Here is a 23,957-nt window from a genome sequence, read left to right as displayed (position 1 = left end):
TTTCGGTACTAGTGTTAGCTTTGTAATTCTGTTTCACAACTTTTTAGAGTCATTTGATGGAGCAAATAATTAGACTTCATTATGCATTTGGGCTTCTGTTGATCTCTCCCCTTTTCCCATTCCTCCCTTCCTAAGAAAACATTTAGTGGTCCAATCTCCATTAAAAGCACTAGGTCTTATCTCTGTAGAGGTGTATACCTTCTGAAAATCTGTCATATAGTTTGCAGAAGATGTCTTAAGATGCCTTTAAAAAGATTCTTAAGGAATTTTTCTTTTAAAAAACAATGCAGACAATATTGTTTAGACATCTTAATTGTTACAATTAATAGTTTTAAGTAGCCACTCTGAATACTATGTGGAAGATCACCCTAGTACTATAGCAATGAAATACATATTAAAGCCGAATTCTATGTGGAAAATAAACCAGCGACTTTAGAAACAGTGATGCAGTCTGACTACTTCTAAACATATAACCTATCTTGCATGTTTCTGGTTGACTTGAACCTGGAGCAGAAGAGGACTATTTTGTTCTCTTGTTACTTCAACTACATTCTAGACTTCTATTGAAAATGTAAAGAACACTATTCCCTAGGAGTGTATTTTGGTATACTCATTCTTAAAATTACGTATTTTTGTTTTTATTATTTATTTGCTCTTTACCTTTTCATTTAGTGTTTCAGTTCAACAACAACAAAAAAGCAGCTCTTCAGAATATAAAAATGACCATTTTTTGTATTTTTAAAAAAGTTAGCTCTGTGTAATGCAGTGTAATACAGAATGTAGTTGTATTTGCAAGACAGCGTAATATCTTTTTCCTTGTCTTTTCTCTGTGCCCCTCTAAGAGTGTGGCTGCACTTTCTGTGCATACTCCTTTAGGTACTGGGGTATAGCAGGTATTCTTCCCTAACTGCCTAATCCCAAGGCTGACCAGACCCAGTGCCATCAGCCTCCCCTCCTACATCTGTGGACTTCAGCCCTCTAGCCATGTTAGTGGCTCTCTGCTAGGCCTGTTCTGTCAATGAAATTGCAATTTTTCAGTTGCCTTATTTTAAACTTAGTTTCTTTACAGAGGATTAAGTTAAGCTAAGTGAATTGTTAGGCATTCAGCTTATGAATATTTAGTAGAAAAAAAAAACAGAGTAGAGGCTTGTCAAAAGTTAAAGTTGTTAAAATAATCTGATTGCTTTCTCTTATAAACAACCGAGCTATTAGATAATGAAGAATTAATATATGTTTCACTTTGCTTTTGGAAGGACTGTTATGTCCTATATTAACTTTCTTTAATTTTCCTTTGAATTTAATTTTTAATTTTCTTTAATTTGTTTGTAGCTTAAAAACCCACCAAACAAAACTCTCAAGACCATCTTCAGCATTCACCAGGGATTTAATTTTTAACTCTGAGACCATTTTAAATTTATTTCAACATACTTAAATGTAGATGAGTCTGTTCTGGGTTTTGCTCAACTTTTGTTAAATTTGGATATGGCCTCATACTGGGTTTAAGTCTATCCCAATCTGAACTGCCTCCTGAAGGGTGACCATATTCTGTCTTCCCCAGCTGTTCCTGTTCCTACCTCTTCTCTTGAGTTACATTCTGCACTTGTGTAGATTCATAGGACAGAAGGCTGTGCAGAAATTTGAGGAAGAAAGATAAATTTCCTATTGTGGCATCTCAGGCTAAGATTGACTTGGTTTTGTTGTGAATATGCACCCTTCCATATTTTATGCTTACATTGGTCGAGTGATTGGGTGGGGACAATCTGGAGAGGTTACAAGCACTTTGGAGTTCAAGAACTAAGTGATTTTTAAAAATGAGTTGAAATCGTTAAGTTGAAATTTATAGTAGTAAGTACAAAGTATTACAGAAACAGAAATTCAGTGTGCAAATAAAATATTGGAAAAGTTCAGAGAATTGTTGTTTGATTATAGTGATACTAGGATTAATAGAGCAAAGACTGAGATTTGAAGGCTGAGGTTACAAAGAAACCCCCCTTTGAGCTTTAGCAATACAAGTATTTATTCTTTCTTGCTGGGCCTCTGCTGCCCCCTTGGATCTACTGAATGACCAGGCCATGTAAATGGTCTTAATTTGTTACTGACACAATGAACTATTTTGACTCAGAGCACAATTTAAACATTATTTTAATAATCTGCCCATTCTGAACTGGTGTGTTTAGTGATTGGAGAGACAGAAGAGTGACCTCTAAGTGGGCTGGGGGTGAGAAGCAAATGGGTGCTTCTACAGTATAACTAGGTCCTCTTTATCCAAAGCTTTAGGAAACATGATGTCAGTGAAGCTTAGAGGGGAAAAAAATGTTTACAGGAAAGAATATTTAATTAAATATTATGAAAAAATGGAGCATCGTCACTAGTGAAACTGAACAATTCCTTCTGCAGAGGTATTTAAAAGCAATAGAAGAGTGTTTCACATACTTCTGTCTCATCTCAAGGGAAAGAACTAGATTATTCCACTGAGGACTCTTCCAGATGATGTAATTAATCTATCAGATATGTGAGGTATGTATGAGGTATGCAATAGTGGAGGCACAAAAAAATAAAGCAAAAAAAAAGATACAGTTTGAGAATATTTTTAATAAAGCTCAAGTTTGAATGACATGAGTAAGAAAGGCCAAATGTGGTAGAAACAACACAGCTGCCTGATGAAAATATATTTTGATGTGAATGAAGGGTAACCTGCCAAAATTATAGTTCACACATATAGGGCACATTTTAAACAGCTCCTTGCATGTGTTTGAAAATTATTGCTTTTAATGAGTATTGCATGTGTATTTAGAGCAGTGGAAATATTTAGAGTTAGGTTATGAACTGTCTAAATATTTTAAATGAAGCAAACTAGACAAGTGCGCACAGTTAATTTGGGCAGATATGAATAGGAGCAGGCAAGAGCTGAGAGTCCCATGCCTTATCAATACTGCAGAACTGCAGAATGTGAAGTAGCAGGAGTGTTCTACTAATATCTAGCATTATTTTGTACATCTAAATGTTTCCATATAAAGAGCTCTGTCTTTAGACTCTATTTTTCTTTAAAAATAGGTATAAAAGAACATTTTTGAATGTCTCGTTTTTTGCCCATAAAGCAGAGAATTATGTGTGGCCACTTATTTATATTCCAGAAACAGATACATCTAAGTTACTGGAATCAAAATTGTACAGACATGACCAAAAATAGCTTTAAGCTAACCTCTAAAATTGATTTTTTTGAAATAGTTCTTTTTGTTTAATAGTATGTTTCTGATATTTCTTAATCTGTACGACTATACAGTAGTACAAAACTGCCTAAAACAAACATTACTGCTATACGTGACCATCAAACACTCAAGCACAGGGAAAGGAAGTAACTTTGTTTATCATTTATATTCTGTTAACTGTGGATTTCTGGCATGTTAGTTAGTGAGCAGTAACTCTTTAGAGGCTCCAGATAGTATAGAAATGACATTTTTTTAAAAAATCAGGCTTTTTGTTTGAATACATTTTTTCCTCCTATAAATTCAGTGTATGTATGCTTACAGTTGGATATTGAAAAACCGAATTATGAAGCTGTTAGCGAAGTATGCTTGGTTTAGCTAGAAGGAGGTACCCTATAGAATCATAGAATAGAGTCATAGAATTGTCTAGGTTGGAAGGGACCTTGAAGATCATTGAATCCAACCATCAGCTTAACACTGCCAAAAACCACCACTAAACATGTTCCTCAGCACCACCTCTACACATCTTTTAAATACCTCCAGGGATGGTGACTCCACCACTTCCCTGGGCAGCCTGCTCCAATGCTTAACAACCCTTTCTGTGAAGAACTTTTTCCTACTATCCATCCCAAACCTAACTTGGTGTAATTTGAGGCCATTTCCTCTTGTTCTGTCACTTGTTACTAGCGAGAAGAGGTTGACTCCCACCTCTCTACAACCTTGTTGACTAGTATGAAGTATCAGACCTTCAATTAACCTCTGTAGACAGAAATTCACACTGAGGATGTGTATCCCAAGATTGACAAATAAGTTCATGGTCATATATTTCCTTGGACTTCTTCAGTGTTCTTTTTCATATAATTTTCCATCTATTGTTGTAGATTATACTATCTGAAGTCTTCATATTTAGAAACTCCACAGCTGATTAGCAGAGTTTGTTGTACCTTCATAATGTAACTCCTACTTTTTAAAAGCTAAAATTGGTGGAATTATTACAAAATTAACGTTTAATGAAAAGCATGCATGACTACCCTGTCTTAAAACTCTAGTGCATAAACTCGGTTTATTTCCCACTTAGGAGAGCTCTAAATAGGATTATGTCAAATTACTTGAAACGCCACCTCACTTTATAGGAGGCAACTTCCAGCATGAGGCTTTAGTGGAGAAGTAGAATGATCATTCATGACAGAAGCATGCTTTGCACAGAAGACAGAGCTCTTTGCTAAGTCAATATCAATGTGAAATTATCAAAGTACAGTTCAAAAATACAAAGTTATTTGAATGAGTGAGTCCCCAACACCATCAGAATAGAGCAGCATATCAGCTGCTTTTTTGCACAGTTCTAATGTTCTGTAGGCTTCTTAAAAATATTTAATTAAAAAAATCTTCATGGAATCACGGACTTTTCAGAGTTGGAAGGGACCTCTAGAGATCATCCAGTCCAACTCCCCTGCTAAAGCAGGATTGCCTAGAGCACATTACTCAGGACTGCATCCAGGCGGGTCTTGAAAATCTCCAGAGAAGGGGACTCCACAACCTCCCTGGGCAGCCTGGGCCAGTGCTCTGTCACCCTCACCGTAAAGAAGTGTTTCCGTGTATTTGAACGGAACTTCCTGTGTTCTAACTTGTGCCCATAGACTTGTGCCCAACTTCAGAGTTTCAGAAACCGAGACACCTGAAAACAGTCATTTACATTCACTCACTAGTGCTTGGAGGTAGATAGGCCACTGACCATTTTTAAAAGCTGAGATATCTACAGTTAAGATGATTTGAGATAGGATTAAACAGACATGGTGTTACAGCTGAATTAAAATTCAGTGTCAGAGTGTATGCAGTAATAGTTGTTACTTGTCTACAAGTGTGTTCCTCTTGTCTGTTGCTCTATTTGTAAACATGATCAGATGTGTCATCTCCACTAAGGGATGTGTTGATCTGAAACTTTCAACTGTAGAAAATGAATGTCCACTCTGTGTGGTTTTTAGTCTCATTGGCTTTTGTTTTCAATTGTCTCTTGACTGTCATGGATTTAATGTTTTGGTATTAATAGTTCTGAATACAATTTACATTTATAGAATTTAATTTTTTGATAATGCTTCAATTAATTGCGTTTTTTTTTAAATTTCGATTCAGTTTACTTCTATGACACTATTTGTCAGCTTTTAGTCTACCCTGTTAATTGATGTTAAATAAATCTGAGAGTCTTCTAAATACAAAATAAATGTAGTTTTGTAGGCATTGAACTGCACCTTTACTATTTATCTTAAGGTGTTCAGAGGTGCTTCTAACCACGGTAGCTGAGAATTTAATGTAAGTTAGTGTAATTATCTTAATACTGTTGAGATAAGAAATTAATCACATCTTCCAAGTGGAAAACAGAAAAACAGGGTTATAAGCACTTAGTAGTAGTATAGCACAAATATTTGTTGTTAGTATAGTATTCACACTTTATGAAATGTACCAGCATTACATTATACCTGGTTTTCAAATGAGAAATCTAAGTATTTGTGCAAAACAGGGGTTCTTGAATGCCAGTTCAGTGTTGTTTTTTTTCCTCCTCCAAGGCACTTTATTTCTTTTCTCTACCACCAGTACTTAGCTAACCTGTCAGAAGTCGTTTTGGTAGTCAGAAAAAAATCCAAATAACATTGATTTCAGTCCACAGCCCTACGCATAGTCATCGTAGATGCATTGTTCATGTCGAAGCATTTAGAACCTTTGGTTGCTCTATTTCCAGTTAGCTGTTGAGACAAGGACATGACTGTAGTTACTATATGCTATTTATAAACATTGCTTATTCACCAAGCTGAGGTTTACTTTCTTACAGGTCTTCCTGAATGCTTTAGTTCCACATCTGTACTATTCCAGACTTCCTTAAATTAAGTAGAAAGCAATCACTATGATCATATTAAGGTCCAATATGCATTTCAGGGCACTTAATTCTTCACCTTTCTCGGTTGTTTGTTTGTTTTTTTTTAAAGTCAAACTGGCAAAACACAGATCAACATTGCACATATATCTGCAAAGATAAATGATCTTTGCAAAGCCACAGTGAAGTCACTGTTACTCAGCAGGAGCTCACAAATCTGTTTTTGGATCCTGATACAAGGCTGAATTCTGAAAGTACACATATGTACACATCAGTTAAGGCAGTGCAAGATGCAAAGTGTTTTCTTGCAAATATGTGAATTTTGAAAGCACTCAAAATAGTAAACTGTTATGATGAACAAGATGATGATTAAATTCAGCAAAAATGTTTGGGAAAAGCTCTCAAACAGACAACAGAGGAGTATCTACTGGAAGCAGTTCAAAAGATGCAGTGAGTGTCTCTTGCAGGCAATTGTCAAATTATTCTGAACTTACTGGGATATTTAAGTGAAAGAGGGCCTTCTGAAGTGAACTGAGCTTGGTGCCCTGATATGTTTGCAGAAGTGCAGGATTGATATAAAAATGAATGGAAGATTTTTCTCAGCTTGTCTTCAAAGACATCCCTGCAAAAGCTGTTTGTCACTGGTAGAAAGCCATCAAAGAAGGGAAATACTTGTGCTTTGTGTGAAGCTAGTTCAGGGAAGAGTATAGATGATTTCTTGGCCCGAGTCTTTCACTTACCGATCCTACCTTAATAACATGCCCTGGGTTCCAAAAGAAACAGCTAGTCTTGAGAGAGTCTGGGTTCTCTTCTCTGCTGATTTTGAGAACTCCACAAAAACTGACTTTGGACACTGAAGTCTATGGTGAGGCTGTGAAACTGCGAAACAATGTCACAAGGGAACATCTGTTCACTTAAGGCACTTAAAAACAGGCTTGGCTGCCTATCACGCAAGCGTCACTGAACTGGCAGGAAGAGAACTGCACGTCCTAACAGTTGCTTCTTCCTCTGATGTCTATTTCTAGTCAAGAAAGTAGACAAAAAGACAAAAAGTGCATAGCTTTAGCTCAATGGTCGTAGCAAAACAGAGTATGCATGACAGTTAAACTTCTGTGATGAACTTCTGCCTGCTGTTGCAATAAATCATAGAATCATATGTTGATGCATTTTAATATTTTCTTGCTTTTATAGGTGTCTGCATATTTTCCGGTGAGAAGACCTTTTGTTTTCTGTAAAATGCTGTTATCCTGAGTGTTAGTGGGATTCCAGCTATTAAGACGTAATCATATACCTTAAGTATTTAACTATGAATTTGAAAAATCTTAATGAGCAATCTCAAAGGAATACTTGGAATGCACTCATAGTAAATTGGCTCATTTTCTTGTAATTTTCTAGAAGTGCTGATAGAAGAGCAGTTGTAATGTAGAAAGTATATTAATCCCTAGAGATGCATTGTATCTATTAAATTATTACTTTAAAACTTTAAGACATATGAGGTGATTTAGGCTTACTCTTGTTAATTAGAATCACAGTAGAAAAATGTTCACTATCTTTTGAGGTAATGCCTTTGAAATAAATACAGCAACCTTAAAAACAAACAGTGCAGTAATAAATTAAATTAGATGCTGTATAACTATGTATCTTTTCTAAATGACTACTGTGGGTGAAGAGAGTCAGCAGGAGGCCTATAGTAAAGTTTGTTTCTTTCTGTTTATAAAAGCTGTCTAGAAATATTTTTACTTGAGATCTTTTCTGAAAAATAAAGCCAGAGGTTCTTGACAGCAAATCCTGAAGCAACTAGCTTGATGCCATTCTGTGGAGACACAATCACCCTTTGGCTGTACTATTTTTAATAAAGGCAACTGGACTTTAAATAACTTTTAGATTTAGTGCATTTCAGAAACTTGTGAAATGATTATCTGCTTTCTTTTTTTTTTTTTTTATTAGTATGCAAGAAGTGGAGGAGCTGCAATTACTTTCAATACTGTAATACTAATCAAAATTATTTTTGGCACTGGGAGGCTGAATATCCTTGCTCTTCACGGAGACATCATATTTAAGAAATGTCTAAAGCTTTGTAAAACTGTTGCCCAATAGACTGGAACATGGAGACACAGCTAGACCCCATGAAGGATGACTTGCCCTTAATGGCCAACACTAGCCACATGCTTGTAAAGCACTATATGTTGGACTTGGATGTGGATTTTAAAAGTAAAGTTATTGAAGGCACCATAGTTTTATTTTTTGAGACTGGGAGCCGGTACAGGAAAACCAGCAGTACTGGCAAGGAAGGCTGCCAGTCACAATTTGATGAAACCTGTAAAATGAGGGTATCTGAACCCTGCCCCAGTCCTTTGACAAACGTGAGTGCCTGTTCATCTGAAACGGAGTGTAATGATTTTGCTGTCTGTGGTAAAGGTGAAGAAGATACTTCTGATAAAATTGGTAACCATAGCAACAAGGAACAAGCTTCTGGGATTTCTAGTTCAAAGAACTGCTGTGACATAGAGAATCATGGGAACAAAGATTTTCTGCTGGTATTGGACTGCTGTGATTTATCCGTCCTAAAGGTTGAGGAGGTAGATGTTGCTGCTGTGTCAGGCATTGAAAAATTCACAAGGTCTGCCGATCTAACTGATGTTTCAACGGAGCTGGAAAATCTTAGGAATCAGATTGTACATGAACTTGTGACTTTACCTGCTGATCGCTGGAAGGAACAGCTATACTATTTTACTTGCTGCAGCCAGGCGCCTGGCTGTGGAGAGCTTCTGTTTACTACTGGCACTTGGAGCTTGGAGATAAGGAAATCAGGAATTCAGACTCCAACAGACTTTCCTCATGCAATAAGAATATGGTACAAAACAAAACCAGAGGGACGATCTGTTACATGGACTACAGACCAGAGCGGCAGGTATGTAACTATTAGCTGAAAGCTTTGCACACATAGCTGTGTTTTAGACGTAGGTGCGAGAATGTAGAATTGTGTAATGCTGAGCAACTACGTGAAGATGGCAAGCATTCTCTTCTGGTGTTTTGATTTCATCCTTGGTTTGAATCCTGTTGCTGTCCTGTAGGAGAATAGACAAACTTTCTGCTCAAGAAACCCCAATGGACTTGCAGACCTCAGGTTTGTCTAAGTGATCGCGTTTGCTCATTCTAAGTGACAGTAAATAATTGTTGTGTATTGGAATAAGTGTGTGCAGGGAATAGGGAATTATCACTTAGTGGAAGAGAAGGTATGCATGACAGGTTATTTTCAGTTCAAAACTTCTTCTTTTTCATTCCTGGCTTACACAGCTGATCATACAGCTTAAAGATCAGTATACATAATATTTAATAGAATTGCTTCACAACTAGTCATTTGTCAATATTGTAATAAGTTTAGTGATGCAGTCTTTTCCTGTTTAGTCTCTCATAATCAACTTTTAAAATCTCCTTCATCTATTATGTAAAGTACATTGATGATAGCAATGAACTGCAAACTGAAACTGCAAGAAGAATTGGCATGTTATCTAGTGTTTGTGAAGGTACACAGTGCTGTACGAAAATCTTCAAGATAAACTCTTTGTAAGAGGGAAACTACAATCCACTGGACTTCTACAACTGAATTTTTTTTACTTTAGTGTTGAAATCTGGATTTAAATGGCTGTTAGTTTTTTATAGTAACTAAAAAACAGGAACAAAGTTGGAAGATGAAGAAATTTGGTCTAATTGAATACTTGCTTTTCATTCCCAAACTAGAGATGGTTACCTTTCATTTCAGTTAGGCTAAGAGAAATTAAGAGTCTTCTTACTGGTATCCACATTAGGGTGGAAAATGAAGCCTTTTAATTATACATCTGGTCGTTAGGTAATTCTACTGCTGAACCATCATCAGTATCAAGTCCAGGAATGTCTCAGTCATATTCATTACATCTTCCTCTTTCCCCTCCCTTCCGCAGCCCCCAAGGAGTTATTTTCAGTATGAGTTTAGGAAATTTAACTCAATATAGTATCTTTAGTTATGAAAATTCTGAATTTTGACTGCAGGCAAAGGTAGGGCAATTGCCAGTGCTTACACAATGTGTCTGTGTCTACCTGCCCCTTACTAAAGTCTTTGAGACTAATGTTAGCAACACTCAGCTCCTGTGTGTTGTCTGTGCATTTTGAGCGTTTGAAGATTTCTTTTAAGGATCAGAATCACTAACATCTTTTAGTTTTGACTCTTTTTTTCTTTCACTGCAAAGCACTATTCTTACTTTAGAGATCATTTCATGGCAGTTATATGCAAACACATGGAATTGTATGAATCAGTAATGAAACAGGAAAAGATAGCTTGACATGGGTCAGGCAGCCTGATGGTTGCAAATAATCTCAAGATGGTTTATTTTCAGTCTCTTGTAGGGTATTCCAGAAACTAATGCCTGTCAGAAAATACGTTTTCGTATCACAGTCATTAGAATCTTTCTTGCTCCACTTTTAAAATCAAACTCTGTATGTGATGAACCCATAAATATAGTGGTAAAGCATGTTGTACAAACTGCTGTCATATTTTTCCTTCCCTTTCTAAAAATAAAGCCCATTTATATAATGTATGAAGGAAGTACTATTGCATTATATTCTCATAGGGGAATTCATTAAATTGTTCCAAATTACGCATATGGTGCTGTTTTAGGCAGATGTCAAATCCTTTCCCAGAGGAGTAGATAATCTATGGTTCTAACCCAGAAGCAAAGTGAAGTGAATAACAAAGTACAAGCATTGTGCAGCCACTTTCAATATGTTTCCTCTAATTTAACACTAGTACAATGTTTTGAAATTTAACCTATGCACGATTTCATAAAGACTTCCATTTTGTTTTAAACAATGATGTGTTATAACGCACAAAAAAATCAACTAAAGCTTCGTAGGATGAGTGTAGGCAAGTTGAGATATGTGCATCCAAACCTAATGTTAGCACAGCAGGGCACACTTCTGTTTTCAGTAGAGGAACTGAACATACGGAATTTTAGCATTTCTGCGTTTGGGCTTTTGACACTAGAAAATACATTCATGATCATGAAGGAAAGTTTTCTTTAGCCTTAGAACATGTTTTTTGTAGTAACGTGCTTTTCGGGGCCTTTATGCAGAAGTGTTAAAAAGGGGGCAAAATAGAGGAATAGAGTATGTGTGTGAGTATATGTGGGTATGCACATATATATACATATATGTATAAATATATACAGTTTTTTGTGTCTCCAAAAGATATACTTACAACGACTATATAATTTCTTAAAATTGGCAGGTCACTTTTAACAGTGATCAATAATATAATTACTAAAATAGAAAGAAAAAAGTTGATTAAATACCTGTCATCTATTTATCATGAACAAAGAGCAGTTCTGTTTCAAAGTTTTTCAGTTGTTTACTAGCACAATACAGCACTGGGGTTTCAAACTGAGAAGGTAATGTTCCAATTTTAATAAAGTCATACATTTGTTTGAGTATTCTTATTAAGTATTATAAAGTGATTTAAAATAAAAACTTATTTTAGACACTAATAACCACTTTGTGGCGGGAATAATGTGTATGAAACATCTTTCATTATTAGGAAGGAGAAACTTTTTGCCAACCCATCAAGGTGTTTAAGCAGTTTTGCCTAAATCTTAGGAGTATGTAACAGTGTTGAGTCAGTGTGGCTACCACCGTGTTTGGAATTAAATGCTTTCTCATGATCATTGTTAAGAATCCTTATTCATCAGAATATCCTGGGATTCCATCACTTCATGTTTAAGAAAAGGATTAAACACATTTGGGTTAAAGTCAAAGGGGTAATTTTCCTAGCAAACAGCCTCGCAAATTCACTTGTAATGGGAGATTCCTTCTACCTTTTTTTCTACCCTACTTATTACCACTTCTAGTGCTGCCATAAATTAGTTAATGGTTTTGTTGATATTAATGTGCAACTGGAATGGAACTAATTTCCTCATTGTGGGATTAGGAATGAAAGAGTAACTTTGATATGAAAGACATCAATGCAAGACATTCTGTGACACTGAAACCTTTCAGTACTGGGTCCTAATCCTGTAAGCTACCTGGGCGTTATTTACCTTGGCATACCTGAATAGGTACATGAATAGGTCAGGCACATGCATTTTTTTTTTCATGTTGAGCTGTAGATGTCAGATATACAGAAAAGGGAGAAATTTTGGGAAGTAAAGGGGATAGGTTGAATTACACAGAGTGTATGATTTTCATGAGAATGCTATGGAAAAAGTGTATTTTTAGAAGCTATGACAGGATTATGGAGCAGTTTTGGGGAAATGCTCCAGAAAGAGTTAACCTTGTAGTAATTTTTCCAAAGTGTAAAATAGTGGAAAATGTGAAATTATCTCCTCAAAAAAATTATTATGATAACTTGATATTTATTTGATCAATTTAAATGTCTTGCCTTTAAAAAATATTTTGTACCTGTCTAGTTTATTATCTTTATTAGATTAAAATATCCATGTATTTTTAAAGAATTCAGGAAATATTTTTACCTTTATTAAACTATGAAGGTGAATACAGCAAACAAATCTACAGTTTTGTAGAAGTGCTAATGCTAGCATATGTTCTGTAATTAAATGCTTCTTTTCAGATGCAGTGATGAACTGTATCACAGATATTACTGAACTGCATGGTTCCATTTATGTTATAAATAATCTTGCATTTCTGTAATGTGCAGCTGAAGAACCTGAGGTAGATAGTGACTAGGAGTATACCCAAAGAAGTGGTACCTAACATAGGAATAAAACAGACCTTGGTTTCCTGCTTAAATAGTTTCCTGTTTCAGCAGAATCAGTAACATCAAAGAACTAGCAGAAAAGCTCTGACGAACCTATTGTGATCTGTTCTGTGTACTCGTGTCAGGAGTCCCTGTCAGGCTGGATCTCACTGGTCTGGAGACTGGCACAATTCCTCATTATTTTTTGTCTGCAGATAAAAAAGAGAGACTTTTACCTTTTTTGAAACTGGTTGTTTCAAGCCTGCCTCTCCGTAAGACACATATGTTTTGAAATGCAAATCACGTTCCAAGAGAGTGGTTGCAATTGTTCAGATGTATTGGTGACAAGAGCTATTCATAAATGTGGGTACTTCTGAAGATAAGCTCTTAGGAAGTCATACTCTTCTTTGGCACTGTAATCAATCGGACTGTGTTATGTAATATGTTGCATACAGTAAGGACTGAATAAAAACTGTATGAAAGCACACATAGCAACATTGAAACTTTTTATTTTTTATTATTTTAATATTTACTTCATAGTTGATACTCTCTTTTGAGAGAGACTGAAATTTTCATAAGTGTTCTAAACTTCAGATTTTTTATAAATATTCAGAGTAGTGGGAACATGATAAACATGTTTGTCCAATATTTTGCTAAAGCTTGAAGCTGGAAGTGAATTCGTGAGCAGTGATCTCTAATTTCCAGGAGGTTACACATAGAAGTCCATGTTTATGAACTCTGTATATGGAAATATAACCTAGAAAAAACATTTTCTGTAGTTCTAAACACCATGTTTCTAGTGTCAGTAACAACAATGTTATTTACAAAAGATTGAGAAGGGGAGTAGAATACATTTTAGTATATGTAATTTCCTTAAGTTTCAGAACAGTTTGCAAGAACTATGAAATTGTTTTGGTTTATGTAGAGACTGCTGGAGAAGCAAAATGTAACCGTTTTGTATGTGGAAGGAAGGATTGCTTTCCAGTAAATCTTCAAATTTTTTGTTTAAAATCATTTAAGTCTATCATCTTTATATCCTACAGAGGTCAGATGACCATCGAAAGGTTGCAAAATTGTTCTTTGTGTCTGTAGTGTTTGACACTTAAGAGTGAATAGTGGCAGTTGGCTATGGTGAGCTAGCAATTTGCAATGGATATTGGCTGGATATTGGCTACAAGTAATACTCACGTACCTGGGCATTTTAGGCCATACTTATAATACATTTGCAGTAGGCCTTCAAAGAGAAAAAGAGGATAATTGTACTGATTTCCAGGCTGGATCACACAGCTTCTCCCTGCTTGGTCTGAAGTCTTTCTGATTACCCTCAAAATTCAGCATAATGCTTTGTGTTTGTGGATGGAGCCCTTTTTTCCTGGAGATGTTGGAGCGCCTGCCTGCCCATGGGAAGCAATGAATGAATTCCTTGTTTTGCTTTGCTTGCTCACATGGCTTTTCCTCAACCTAATAAACTGCCTTTACCTCAACCCACGACGATTCTCACTTTTAGCCTTCAGATTCTCGCCCCTATCCCAACTGGGGAGAGAGAGCAAGCGGCTTGTGGTGTTTGGTTGCCAGCTGAGGTTAAACCACGACAGTGCCTTATCAATTTATATATCTGCAAGATGCCAATGACTGTCATCAGATTCCAATAGAGCAGGTATTTTTCTTTTGATTTTTCTGTTGAATAAAACACCAGTCAATAACTAGCCATGCCTTTTTCAAACCATTCTCCAATTTAAAAGTACTAAATTGGATGATTTAGTGTGATTCCACTGACTTTTCCAGTAATCTTTGTTAGTCTGATGCTGGTTTTCCAATAGCTGCATAGCTACATTTCTAAACTGATACTTCACTGTAAATTTCTTGGACTTCTGCCCACTAGTTTGTGGTCCACATCAGGTATATCAATCCTGCTTCTTCTAGACATAGTACATGCACAATCTCCTGTTCAAAAGTTTTATCTTTTGGTACAACCATCACTGGGAAGAAAGGATAATAAGGATAAGATAGGGCATACCTTTTTTATCCAAAGCAAATCAGTTTAATACTTACTGTGCTCCTATTTTTCCTCAATAAGGAAATATCTCTTGGCTAGCGTTATAAGGAGGAAGCAGAACCTCCTTATAGGTCTTCCTTTTTCTTGTGAACTCGCTGCCATGCACGGTTTCTTTTTCTGGGAGAAAACCCAGTTATTTTATGAATATCAGAGTTGGTTACAGAATCAGTTTTAGGAGATTAATGCAAAAGAAAGTAAAGCTAATTAAAGATTTGTACAGATTAATGGTCTTTTACATTTAGCTGTGCATTGTGTTTTACTGGGTAAAAGATAACCAGTAGACTTTGTTGCCACTGCAGTTATCTATTGAGCTGGATGTCTATGTCCTTGTCTATTCACACTGATACATGGCAAGGGAAGCCAGATTATTTTCTTTTTCTGTTTGTGTACATTAACAATAGGCCTACTTAAACTGCACTTTCTCTCCCTGTTTTGCTGAAAGATCAGCTGGCCTGCATTAGTTAAGCGACAGTAACTTGATTGTGCAATGAACAGCCCTGGATCCAATAGCACAGACAGCATTTTTGACAAGAGGGCAAAAATAGCTTCAGAATACTTTTCATCCATGGCCATCAGTGTCTCCAAGTTCTTTCCCTATGTGTAGTTTAGACTTGGCTTTAGGGAAGGAATAATTTGAATGAAGGAGCTGTTTGGAGGGGAGTAAACAAGATGCTCAGATCTTAGCCCTTGCAAAATTGGTTTTGCCCTAACAATTTGTCTCCTGTTTTCCAAGTGTTATCATGATTGTTAAACTCAAGTGATGAAAGATACTGATCAGGATATTTTTAGCCTCAAGCATTCACAAAATAACGTGTTGTGCTCCCAGAATATTAGCTTTAAATATCATAGGTTTTTAAAAACTCAGTGCAGTGAAGGGATCCTTTCAAGATTTTATTTCTTTAGCTGGAAAAACCTTCTGACTGTGTTTGTTTTACATAATTTATATTTGAAAACTTAACTTTTTTAAGTTAAGGGGTGGTGTTGAGGTGACAGTGAGGTGGATTGAGAGTTGGCTGCGGGACAGAACTCAGAGGGTTGTGATCAGCAGCACAGAGTCTGTAACCAGTGGTGTCCCCCAGGGGTCAATACTTGGTCCAATTTTGTTTAATATATTCATTAATGACCTGGATGAGGGGACAGAGTGTATCCTCAGCAAGTTTGCTGATGATACCAAACTGGGTGGGGTGGCTGATACCCCAGAGGGCCGTGCTGCCATCCAGCATGACCTGGACAGGCTGGAGAGCTGGGCAGAGAAGAACCTAATGAGGTTCAACAAAAGCAAGTGCAAGGTCCTGCACCTGGGGAGGAAGAATGCTAGGCACCAGTACAGGTTAGGGGCGGACCTGCTGGGAAGTAGCTCGGAGGAGAAGGATCTGGGAGTTGTGGTAGACAGTAAATTATCCATGGCCCAGCAATGTGCCCTTGTTGCCAAAAAGGCCAATGGAATCCTGGGCTGCTTAGGGAAGAGTGCGGCCAGTAGGTCGAGGGAGGTCATTCTCCCCCTCTACTCTGCACTGGTGAGGCCACAACTGGAATACTGTGTCCAGTTTTGGGCTCCCCAGTTCAAGAGGGACAGGGAACTGCTGGAGCGAGTCCAGCGAAGGGCAACTAAGATGATTAAGGGCTTGGAGCACCTCCCTTATGAGGAAAGGCTGAGAGAGCTGGGACTCTTTAGCCTGGAGAAGAGAAGGCTGAGGGGAGACCTTATTATGGCGTACAGGTATCTAAAGGGTGGGTTGAAGGAAGATGGAGCCAGGCTCTTTTCAATGGTTCCAAGTGACAGGACGAGGGGCAATGGGCACAAGTTAGAACACAGGAAGTTCCGTTCAAATACACAGAAAAACTTCTTTACGGTGAGGGTGACAGAGCACTGGCACAGGCTGCCCAGGGAGGTTGTGGAGTCCCCTTCTCTGGAGATTTTCAAGACCCGCCTGGATGCAGTCCTGAGTAATGTGCCCTAGGCAATGCTGCTTTAGCAGGGGAGTTGGACTAGATGATCTCTAGAGGTCTCTTCCAACTCTGAAAATTCCATGATTCTGTGATTCTGTGTTATGCAAATACTAGGAATTAAGACTGCAATTAAAACTGCAAAATGCAACTAAATAAGTAAACCAAGAATTAATACATCTGTGCACCAACAATAGCAAGCTAGAAGGAGTTAATGAAAGACCTTGTTGCCTTCGCAGGTGTGGCTAAGCTGCTAATAAGAAATTGGCTGGCATGAAATGCTGCAGCTGAAATTGGAATGGGGCATTAGATGAAGAGGCTGCCTCTAGGAGAGGGTTAGAGAAACTGCAAAAAGAGCAATACTATGAGGAAGATTGCTGTGTGAAAAGAAAGGAGGGTGAGGCTGTGAGGGAAGGCATGCTTTCTTCTCAATATGTGCCCTATGGTTGAAATCCTGAAAGGAATGTGAGCTAGCATGCATTACCTTACTGCAAGAAATGTAACAATGTCAGGATTTATTGAGGCTTGGGCTAAGGAATGCTCAAGGCTAGATCTACTGCTCTGAATTTGGATGACTCACCAGTTGTACAGAGAGATGGGATTAATGATAATGAAAGCACTACCGTGATGGCAACAGGGAGGTGTTACAGGTATTGGTGAAACCCTGCAATGACATCTGCAGAAGATACTCTGAAGCCTTCTTTGTTTGGCTTTATGGGTCCAGCTGAGAGCTATTGTATGAGGCTGAAAGGCTCATGCAGAAGCAGGAGAGGGGAAAGACTGAAGTTACTCTTTTCTAGTTTATGTAAAATTTATTGTGGTAATCTTGCTTGCCTTCATCCTGTCTCAAATTAGTTAGATCATACTTTGATTAGTTCATGTCATACAGGTTTGAAACCTACATAGCTGAGGGTAAAAAGAAACACATCAGTACAACAGTAGGTTTTATTTTTGACAGAAAACTTAATTCAGAGTTTCTTATTGTAACTCCACCTTCAATCTCTTTTCCTTCCATCTAGGCCATGTGTGTATACGATGGGATCACCAATAAACAACAGAGCCCTTTTCCCATGCCAAGAACCACCGGTTGCCTTGTCAACATGGCAAGCCTCAGTCCGAACAGCTGCAGGCTTTCTTGTGTTAATGAGTGGTGAAAACTCAGCAGAACCACTCCGGCTTCCAGAAGGTGAAATATATTTTCTATGGCAAATTATTTTCAATCATTTTATGAGAAATACAGCTTAGTATATATATGATTTTTGAAAGAATGAAGTACCTAGCCTTAAAAGCACTTACAGGTCTATCTGTAATCTCCATGTCATTCTATGGAAAAGTTACCTGCTCAAGGCCTCAGGATAACTTAGTAAGAATTCAAAACATCTACATTTCGCTGTGTTACTGCTACTTACTTTTTCCTCTGATTTTATTCCTTTTACTTCTTCCAAACTTAAATTTAACTGGTCATAAATTTGCTTTGTTTTAATCATTCCACAGTTGAACAGTACATAGATGAAGTATCTTGTCAGGCTCTTGGCAACATCAGGCCTTGGTAGATAATTAACTTCAGTTTTAGTTTTCCAGTCCAAGTGTAGCTCAGCATGGCAATGATTAGAAGCAGTCATTGTGTTATATCTGTTTCCCGAAATATATGGAATAGATGAAGAATATCAGGTCAGTGCCCTGAAGAACTGGTCTTTGGTGGTTTTTTGGCATTGGTATACCATACCTTGTGCAACAGTAAGCAAGCAAGCAAGCATTTTTCTTCTGTGTTGGTTATACTTCATTCTCTAAACCTCCTTCTGCATGGACAAGGAAGCTTTTAAGGCAGTTCTAGATACAACAATACAAAGTATGTCTTGCTCCCATTAGTTTTGAGATAGTCTGTCAAACAGGGTCACTATTTTCTAGTGTAAGTAGTTCTGATTAAAGTAGTGTAGAAATGTTGGAATTAGGTGTTTCTGGGGGAAAAAAAAATCTTTCTTCTGTTCCCCTTTAAAGAGGCAAATTTGTTCTTGAGGGAAAAAAAAAAAGAATGAAAGTCTCCTTGATTTGAGAACCATCAGTTAATCCATTTGCATGGAATTGTCTGGTTATTTTTGGCCATATGTGAAGCCTGTTTCAAGCCTAGTCTCTGCTGTTGAAATATGGAAAACTGCCATGATGAGATGCTCGGCTCACTTGGACAATAATACTTTCCTGACTTGGCATCAAGAAAGTAAGAGTGCTCTTGACTTCAGACTAGGAGAACAGCTCTGCCATCACTGTTCAATTAGTTTAATCCACACTTACGCCTTGCTAGTGAGTTGTTGCCTTTCTGTCCCTCAGTGGTGGCTGTGTGGTCTGAAATATTAAGAGGAAGAGGGATGCTTATGTGGATTTCTAGAAATACAAACCTTGGAAAAAAATTCAGGCAGTATAAATTGGCATAGTTCAGTAAAAATTGATAATTTCTTACACCAATTAGCTAGTTGAAAGGGCTGTATTGTGAAAGAATTACTTCCTCGTCATAGTTTTGTCGCTCTAGTTTAAAAAACCCGTTAAAAATTTGTACTTGAATAAAGAAAAAAAACGAGTTGTGGCAAAAAACACTTTCTAATATGCTACTGATGGAGTGTTGAGAATGATATCAGGGTACTGTATTGTTAATGATAGCACTGAGGCTTAGACACTCAAAGTAAGCCTTTTACCCTGTGGAGAACAGAGGGGCTTTTGTTTAAATCCTTGTAGTTGTTCCAGTGGGTCAGTTTATGTTGGTAATTCATGTGTCATCTTAAAGCTTTGTTTGTTTGGGGTTTTTTTGTTGTCTTTTTTTTTCAGTTTTAGTTTTTCGAAGGGTAACTCAGTATATTTCTTTTCCTAAGAACTCTGTGAAAGCAAGAGATACTGTAAGAAGTCTTTAATGGAAAGGCCAGTAGAGAGGAAATGACTGATTTTAGCTTCACTGTGCTAACAAAGTGCTGAGTGAAAAGTGTGAAGTGAACGGGGAAGAACCAAACGTGGCATTAAGGCTGTCTCTTTTAGGAGCCATGTGGCAATGGCAAAGTTTTGTGCTGAACTTCACTGAACTGAAGAGAAGCAGCCAGAGCACCTACTGCAGTGCTGTCCTTGAAAGTTTTCCTTCCGCCTCTTACCAAGATAGAATTCCCAAGAGTGTGGAAGATTCCGCTTACGGATCTATGTGGCACACACAATAATTTATGCTAATTTTGATGTCATGATGCAAGGGTTGCTGGGTTTCTTTAAAGGTAGTTGGCATTGTGCTCCACTAGCTCTTAAAGACTTAATAATGTATGAGACCTTTGTTATCTTGGTTCTTGTATACATTTTTAGATGACAAATCAGTGTTAGACAGCTGTTTGGAACTGTAAAAATTTACGAAATGGATACAGAGGAAAGAAGGGAAAGATTGTGAGGAATGACTTAAAAAACAAACAAACCCAAGGTTCAAGTGCTAATCTGAAGCCTTAAATAAATTCTTAATGGATTTATGATGAATACAAATTCATTACTTTAATTAGTAGGACTTTTAAGAGTTAAAAATTTCAAAATGGTCTGTAGTGTTAAATAACCTGTCCCACATAGATCTTGTTGTTAGGCAATTATGCAGGGGATATGAAATCTATCCAACGTAAAATTTTGTCTTTACATTTATAAAACACACCTAAAAGCCTTTCAGGGTGACTTCAATTAAAATAACGTTTTTTGCCAAATTATTTACATACAGAATGCTATTGGTGTGCTGCCTATTTATAAAATCATACATAACTGGCAGAACATGAAAATATATTTAAAAAAAATGCAGTTTCTCAGAAAGAATAAGCATTCTCGCAAGCAGTTGTGAATGAATTTATTCTGGATAGAATTACAAGTTATCTGAATGTTTTTTTCCTTTAAAAGTCATATTTATAATAAATATGCAGGCAGACAATAAGAGAACAGCAAGCAAGGGTGATACCTTTATGCTTTTAAACAGAGATCTGCGTTCTTCACAGACCTACATCTCGGGATGCATGGATGCTGTGATCCAGCACATAGCTAGACAAGGTGTACTCACATGCACAGATTCCTCATTTGCCACTTGTATTTGTGGGTTTTGGTAATAGTGTACTTCCTTCCATATGTGCCTTTTTTTGCATTCTGTCTCCTACAAAACTATGGCTCATGCTGTAATTTGAAATAAAGTGAGGCCACATTTGTTTGAAAATACTGATACGTCACTTACTCAAGTACAATTCAAGTATGACCAAAAAGTGCTTAAAAATACCGTGCATTCTTGGAGAAGAAAAAATTATTAGAAAGATGCCATTGACAATACCCTTTGGAATAAAGTTTTACAGGGAGCACTAAATATTCCTGTGTGTAATGTGAGCCGTTTAAGCATTGGATTTATTTTTCAACACTTGTCAGTTTTACTTTCTTTCAGCATATTACTGTAACACATAGGAGGTGCAAATATATTTAGTCACAAACACCTTTACATTTGTTTTGATTCATGTTCAACAAGTAGATATTCAACCATCAACTGTGAAATTGATTGGCTTGCTTTTTGTGCGGTTACTCTATCATTATGCAGTCTTTGATCTTGTTTTGCCATCTCTGATTTCAGCGACAAGCTGTATTCTGTTATTGAGAGGAAATATGGTGCTAGAGAAGCCACTGCTAGTGCTCTGTAGCTAGCAGCAACAACAGTTGCTGTTGTTTGTGCTCCTTTCACTTTTCAAAAGGCAAAACAAAAGAGTCCAGTACTTGTGTTGATTGATCTCCAACATATATCAGGAACTACAGCATGGGAGTTGACAGCTCATCACCTGCTACTCATCCCTGTGAGCCAGCGTTGAACTAATGCTCTGGCATTGATGTGAGGGTGCTCTGTGGGAAATTCTGGCTTTCAGATGAGATCAAAGATCCCTACAAGTTACAAACAGTTTCAGAAAGCTGGAGGGTTCTTAATCCTGGTGCTCCAGCCAAATAGTAGTTTTGGCATAATTACGTATTTAGCTATAGTTGTGTGTGTTAGCGCTAACTCTTACTTTGTATGTCAAATGCTGTGTGGAGCTGTCTTTCTTTTTCCCTAGAGGTAGCTGAGTTTTGTGGTATTTAGTAAATCATGGACCTAATCTGTATTTTGTGGTGTTTATGTTTGTGTTTGTGCAAACTATTTGAGGGAAAACAGCCTAATAAGTAAAAATACTCTTAATGTTCTTTCATCTGGCATTAACAGATACTGATTCTCAGGTGTTTCTTCAGTTATAAGGGACTCCACAGGACTCAAACAATTGTAATGGTTTCAAAGGTAGCTAAATGCATTAAAAATTCTAGGAAGTAATTACATCGTTCATCATTATTATTCCAAGCAGAAGAAAGAAATGGCCTTCAGATGGTTCTTTTGCACAATTATAAATAGATTATCATTTCCTAGCCTTGTTAAATGTAGTCCTAAACTTTACATGGGATGTTTTCCAGTTATACCTCATAGAACAGTTAATTGTTATGACATGGTTTGTGCAGTTATGACATGATAGATTTGCTTTGCAGAAGTGAAAAAAAATATTTTTTAAAATTATTTTTAAAATTACCTGCAAAGAAAATATTTTGAAAGTTTTATAAGTGCCTAAAATAATTATGTGTAGGAATCAAGTTGCTTTTAAATTAAGGCTGGTTGTAAGGAGAGAGTATAAGCGTTACAAATAAAAGGCCTGGGGTGCTCTTCCTCTTTTTTTCCCATGGACTAACCCCAGCTTAATCTGTTGTTCTTCCCAAGGTGTCCTTGCTTAGTCTGAAAATATTTTTGTGCTACCAAGTGCTGTTTTTGGCAAAGAAAGCTGTCTCCCTGTTTCAGCTGCACAGTTTTCTCTTACCCTAGAGATGGTGCTGTCTCCAAGGTAGCCACTGGAAAGCAGAGGGCAGCCAGGGGGAGGGCAAAGAAGGGAAAAATAGTGGAGCTTGTAGTCCAAATCTGTGACCTAGGATAGATCTGAGGTTACAGATGAAGGAAAACATAGCAAAGTCCACTGACCTGAAGAAAGTTAGAGAGGAAGTGAAGTTATGGGAGAAAAGACCAGGCTGGGAGACAGTCTTACCAGTAGTGAGAGGAAAAGACAGAAGGTAAGAGTTAGACTGTGTTTGAAACAGTACATCATGGTGCTCGCTGTAGAGAATTTTTGCCTACATAAAGACCATTTCAGTCACTGATCAGTGAATGCAATAGAGACAACTCACTTGTAATGCCAGTACATGTGATTTTAGTTGTTCAAGAAAGAACAACTGTAGGATAAATATATAATTATCCTACACAGTTCCAGAGTATAAATGCAGAAGGCATCTAAAAGCCCTGCTGGAGATTGATTGAAATGGATTTAGGTGTGTAAAGACAGTGTAAGTCTTGGATCTTGGTCTTTGAGTATTCAGAGTTTGGATGGTCTCTATAATGTCTGCAAAATGTAAGAGGCCTGGAAAAAAGACAAGGATTTTGAATTAGTTGTTTTTCTTCAGGAAATCCTAATTTAGATAAATCTGAAAACACATACCAAGAAAAACTGTCTTTGCTTGTCTTTGGTGCCTTCACCCTTTTGCAAGGTTTGCTCCAGCTCTAAATAGTGTATGTTTGTTGCTAATTCATGTAAATTTCTGAATGCAGTACATACTGTTCTCTCTGGACTGCTAAACTGATTTCCCATTCATTTTGACATTCTGTTCAAGTTACCCTTCTTTTTTAAAAAAAAACTCTATGGTCTTGCTTGCTCCAGCCTGTCTTGCTGAACTTGTTTCTTACTGTAACCCTCTCTGCTCCCTCTGTTTGCATAGCACAGACTGACACCCTTTCCTTTTAGACAATCTCCTTACTGTGGTGAGAGCCTTCTCCTTTACACCTCCTGCCATCTGGAAGGGTTTTCTGTGACTGCCTTTTGACTTTCATACTTGTTTCAGAACTCTGTTGAAAACTCATTACTGTTTTTTCCATTACAATTCCTTAAATTGTCACTCTTCCTCTGATGTTACTTAATTCTTAATGTTTTTTTTTTTAAAACATAACTGCATGGAGCATTTTGTAATGCTTTGTATATAACAGATGCTACATGAAGTATTGTAGACTACCTGTGGTCCTTCTCTTGTATGCATTTAAGTCAATTGTAAAGCTGCTGTTGGCTTCAGTGTTTG

General features: G+C 37.2%; 1 protein-coding gene across 1 annotated transcript in view; it reads left to right on the top strand.

Moving 5' to 3' along the window:
• The window catches only part of AOPEP (aminopeptidase O (putative)), a 212,764-nt gene that overhangs the window by 9,830 nt on the left and 178,977 nt on the right, over positions 1-23,957 (top strand). The window contains 2 exon segments of the mRNA XM_082497138.1: positions 8,020-8,983; positions 17,819-17,985. Of these exon segments, the coding sequence (XP_082353264.1) occupies positions 8,178-8,983; positions 17,819-17,985 (973 nt within the window). The 5' untranslated portion in view covers positions 8,020-8,177.

This window comes from Vanellus vanellus (genome assembly GCF_965231255.1).
Source record: "Vanellus vanellus genome assembly, chromosome: Z".
NCBI lineage: Eukaryota > Metazoa > Chordata > Aves > Charadriiformes > Charadriidae > Vanellus > Vanellus vanellus.
This window is presented reverse-complemented; position numbering and strand designations above follow the sequence as displayed.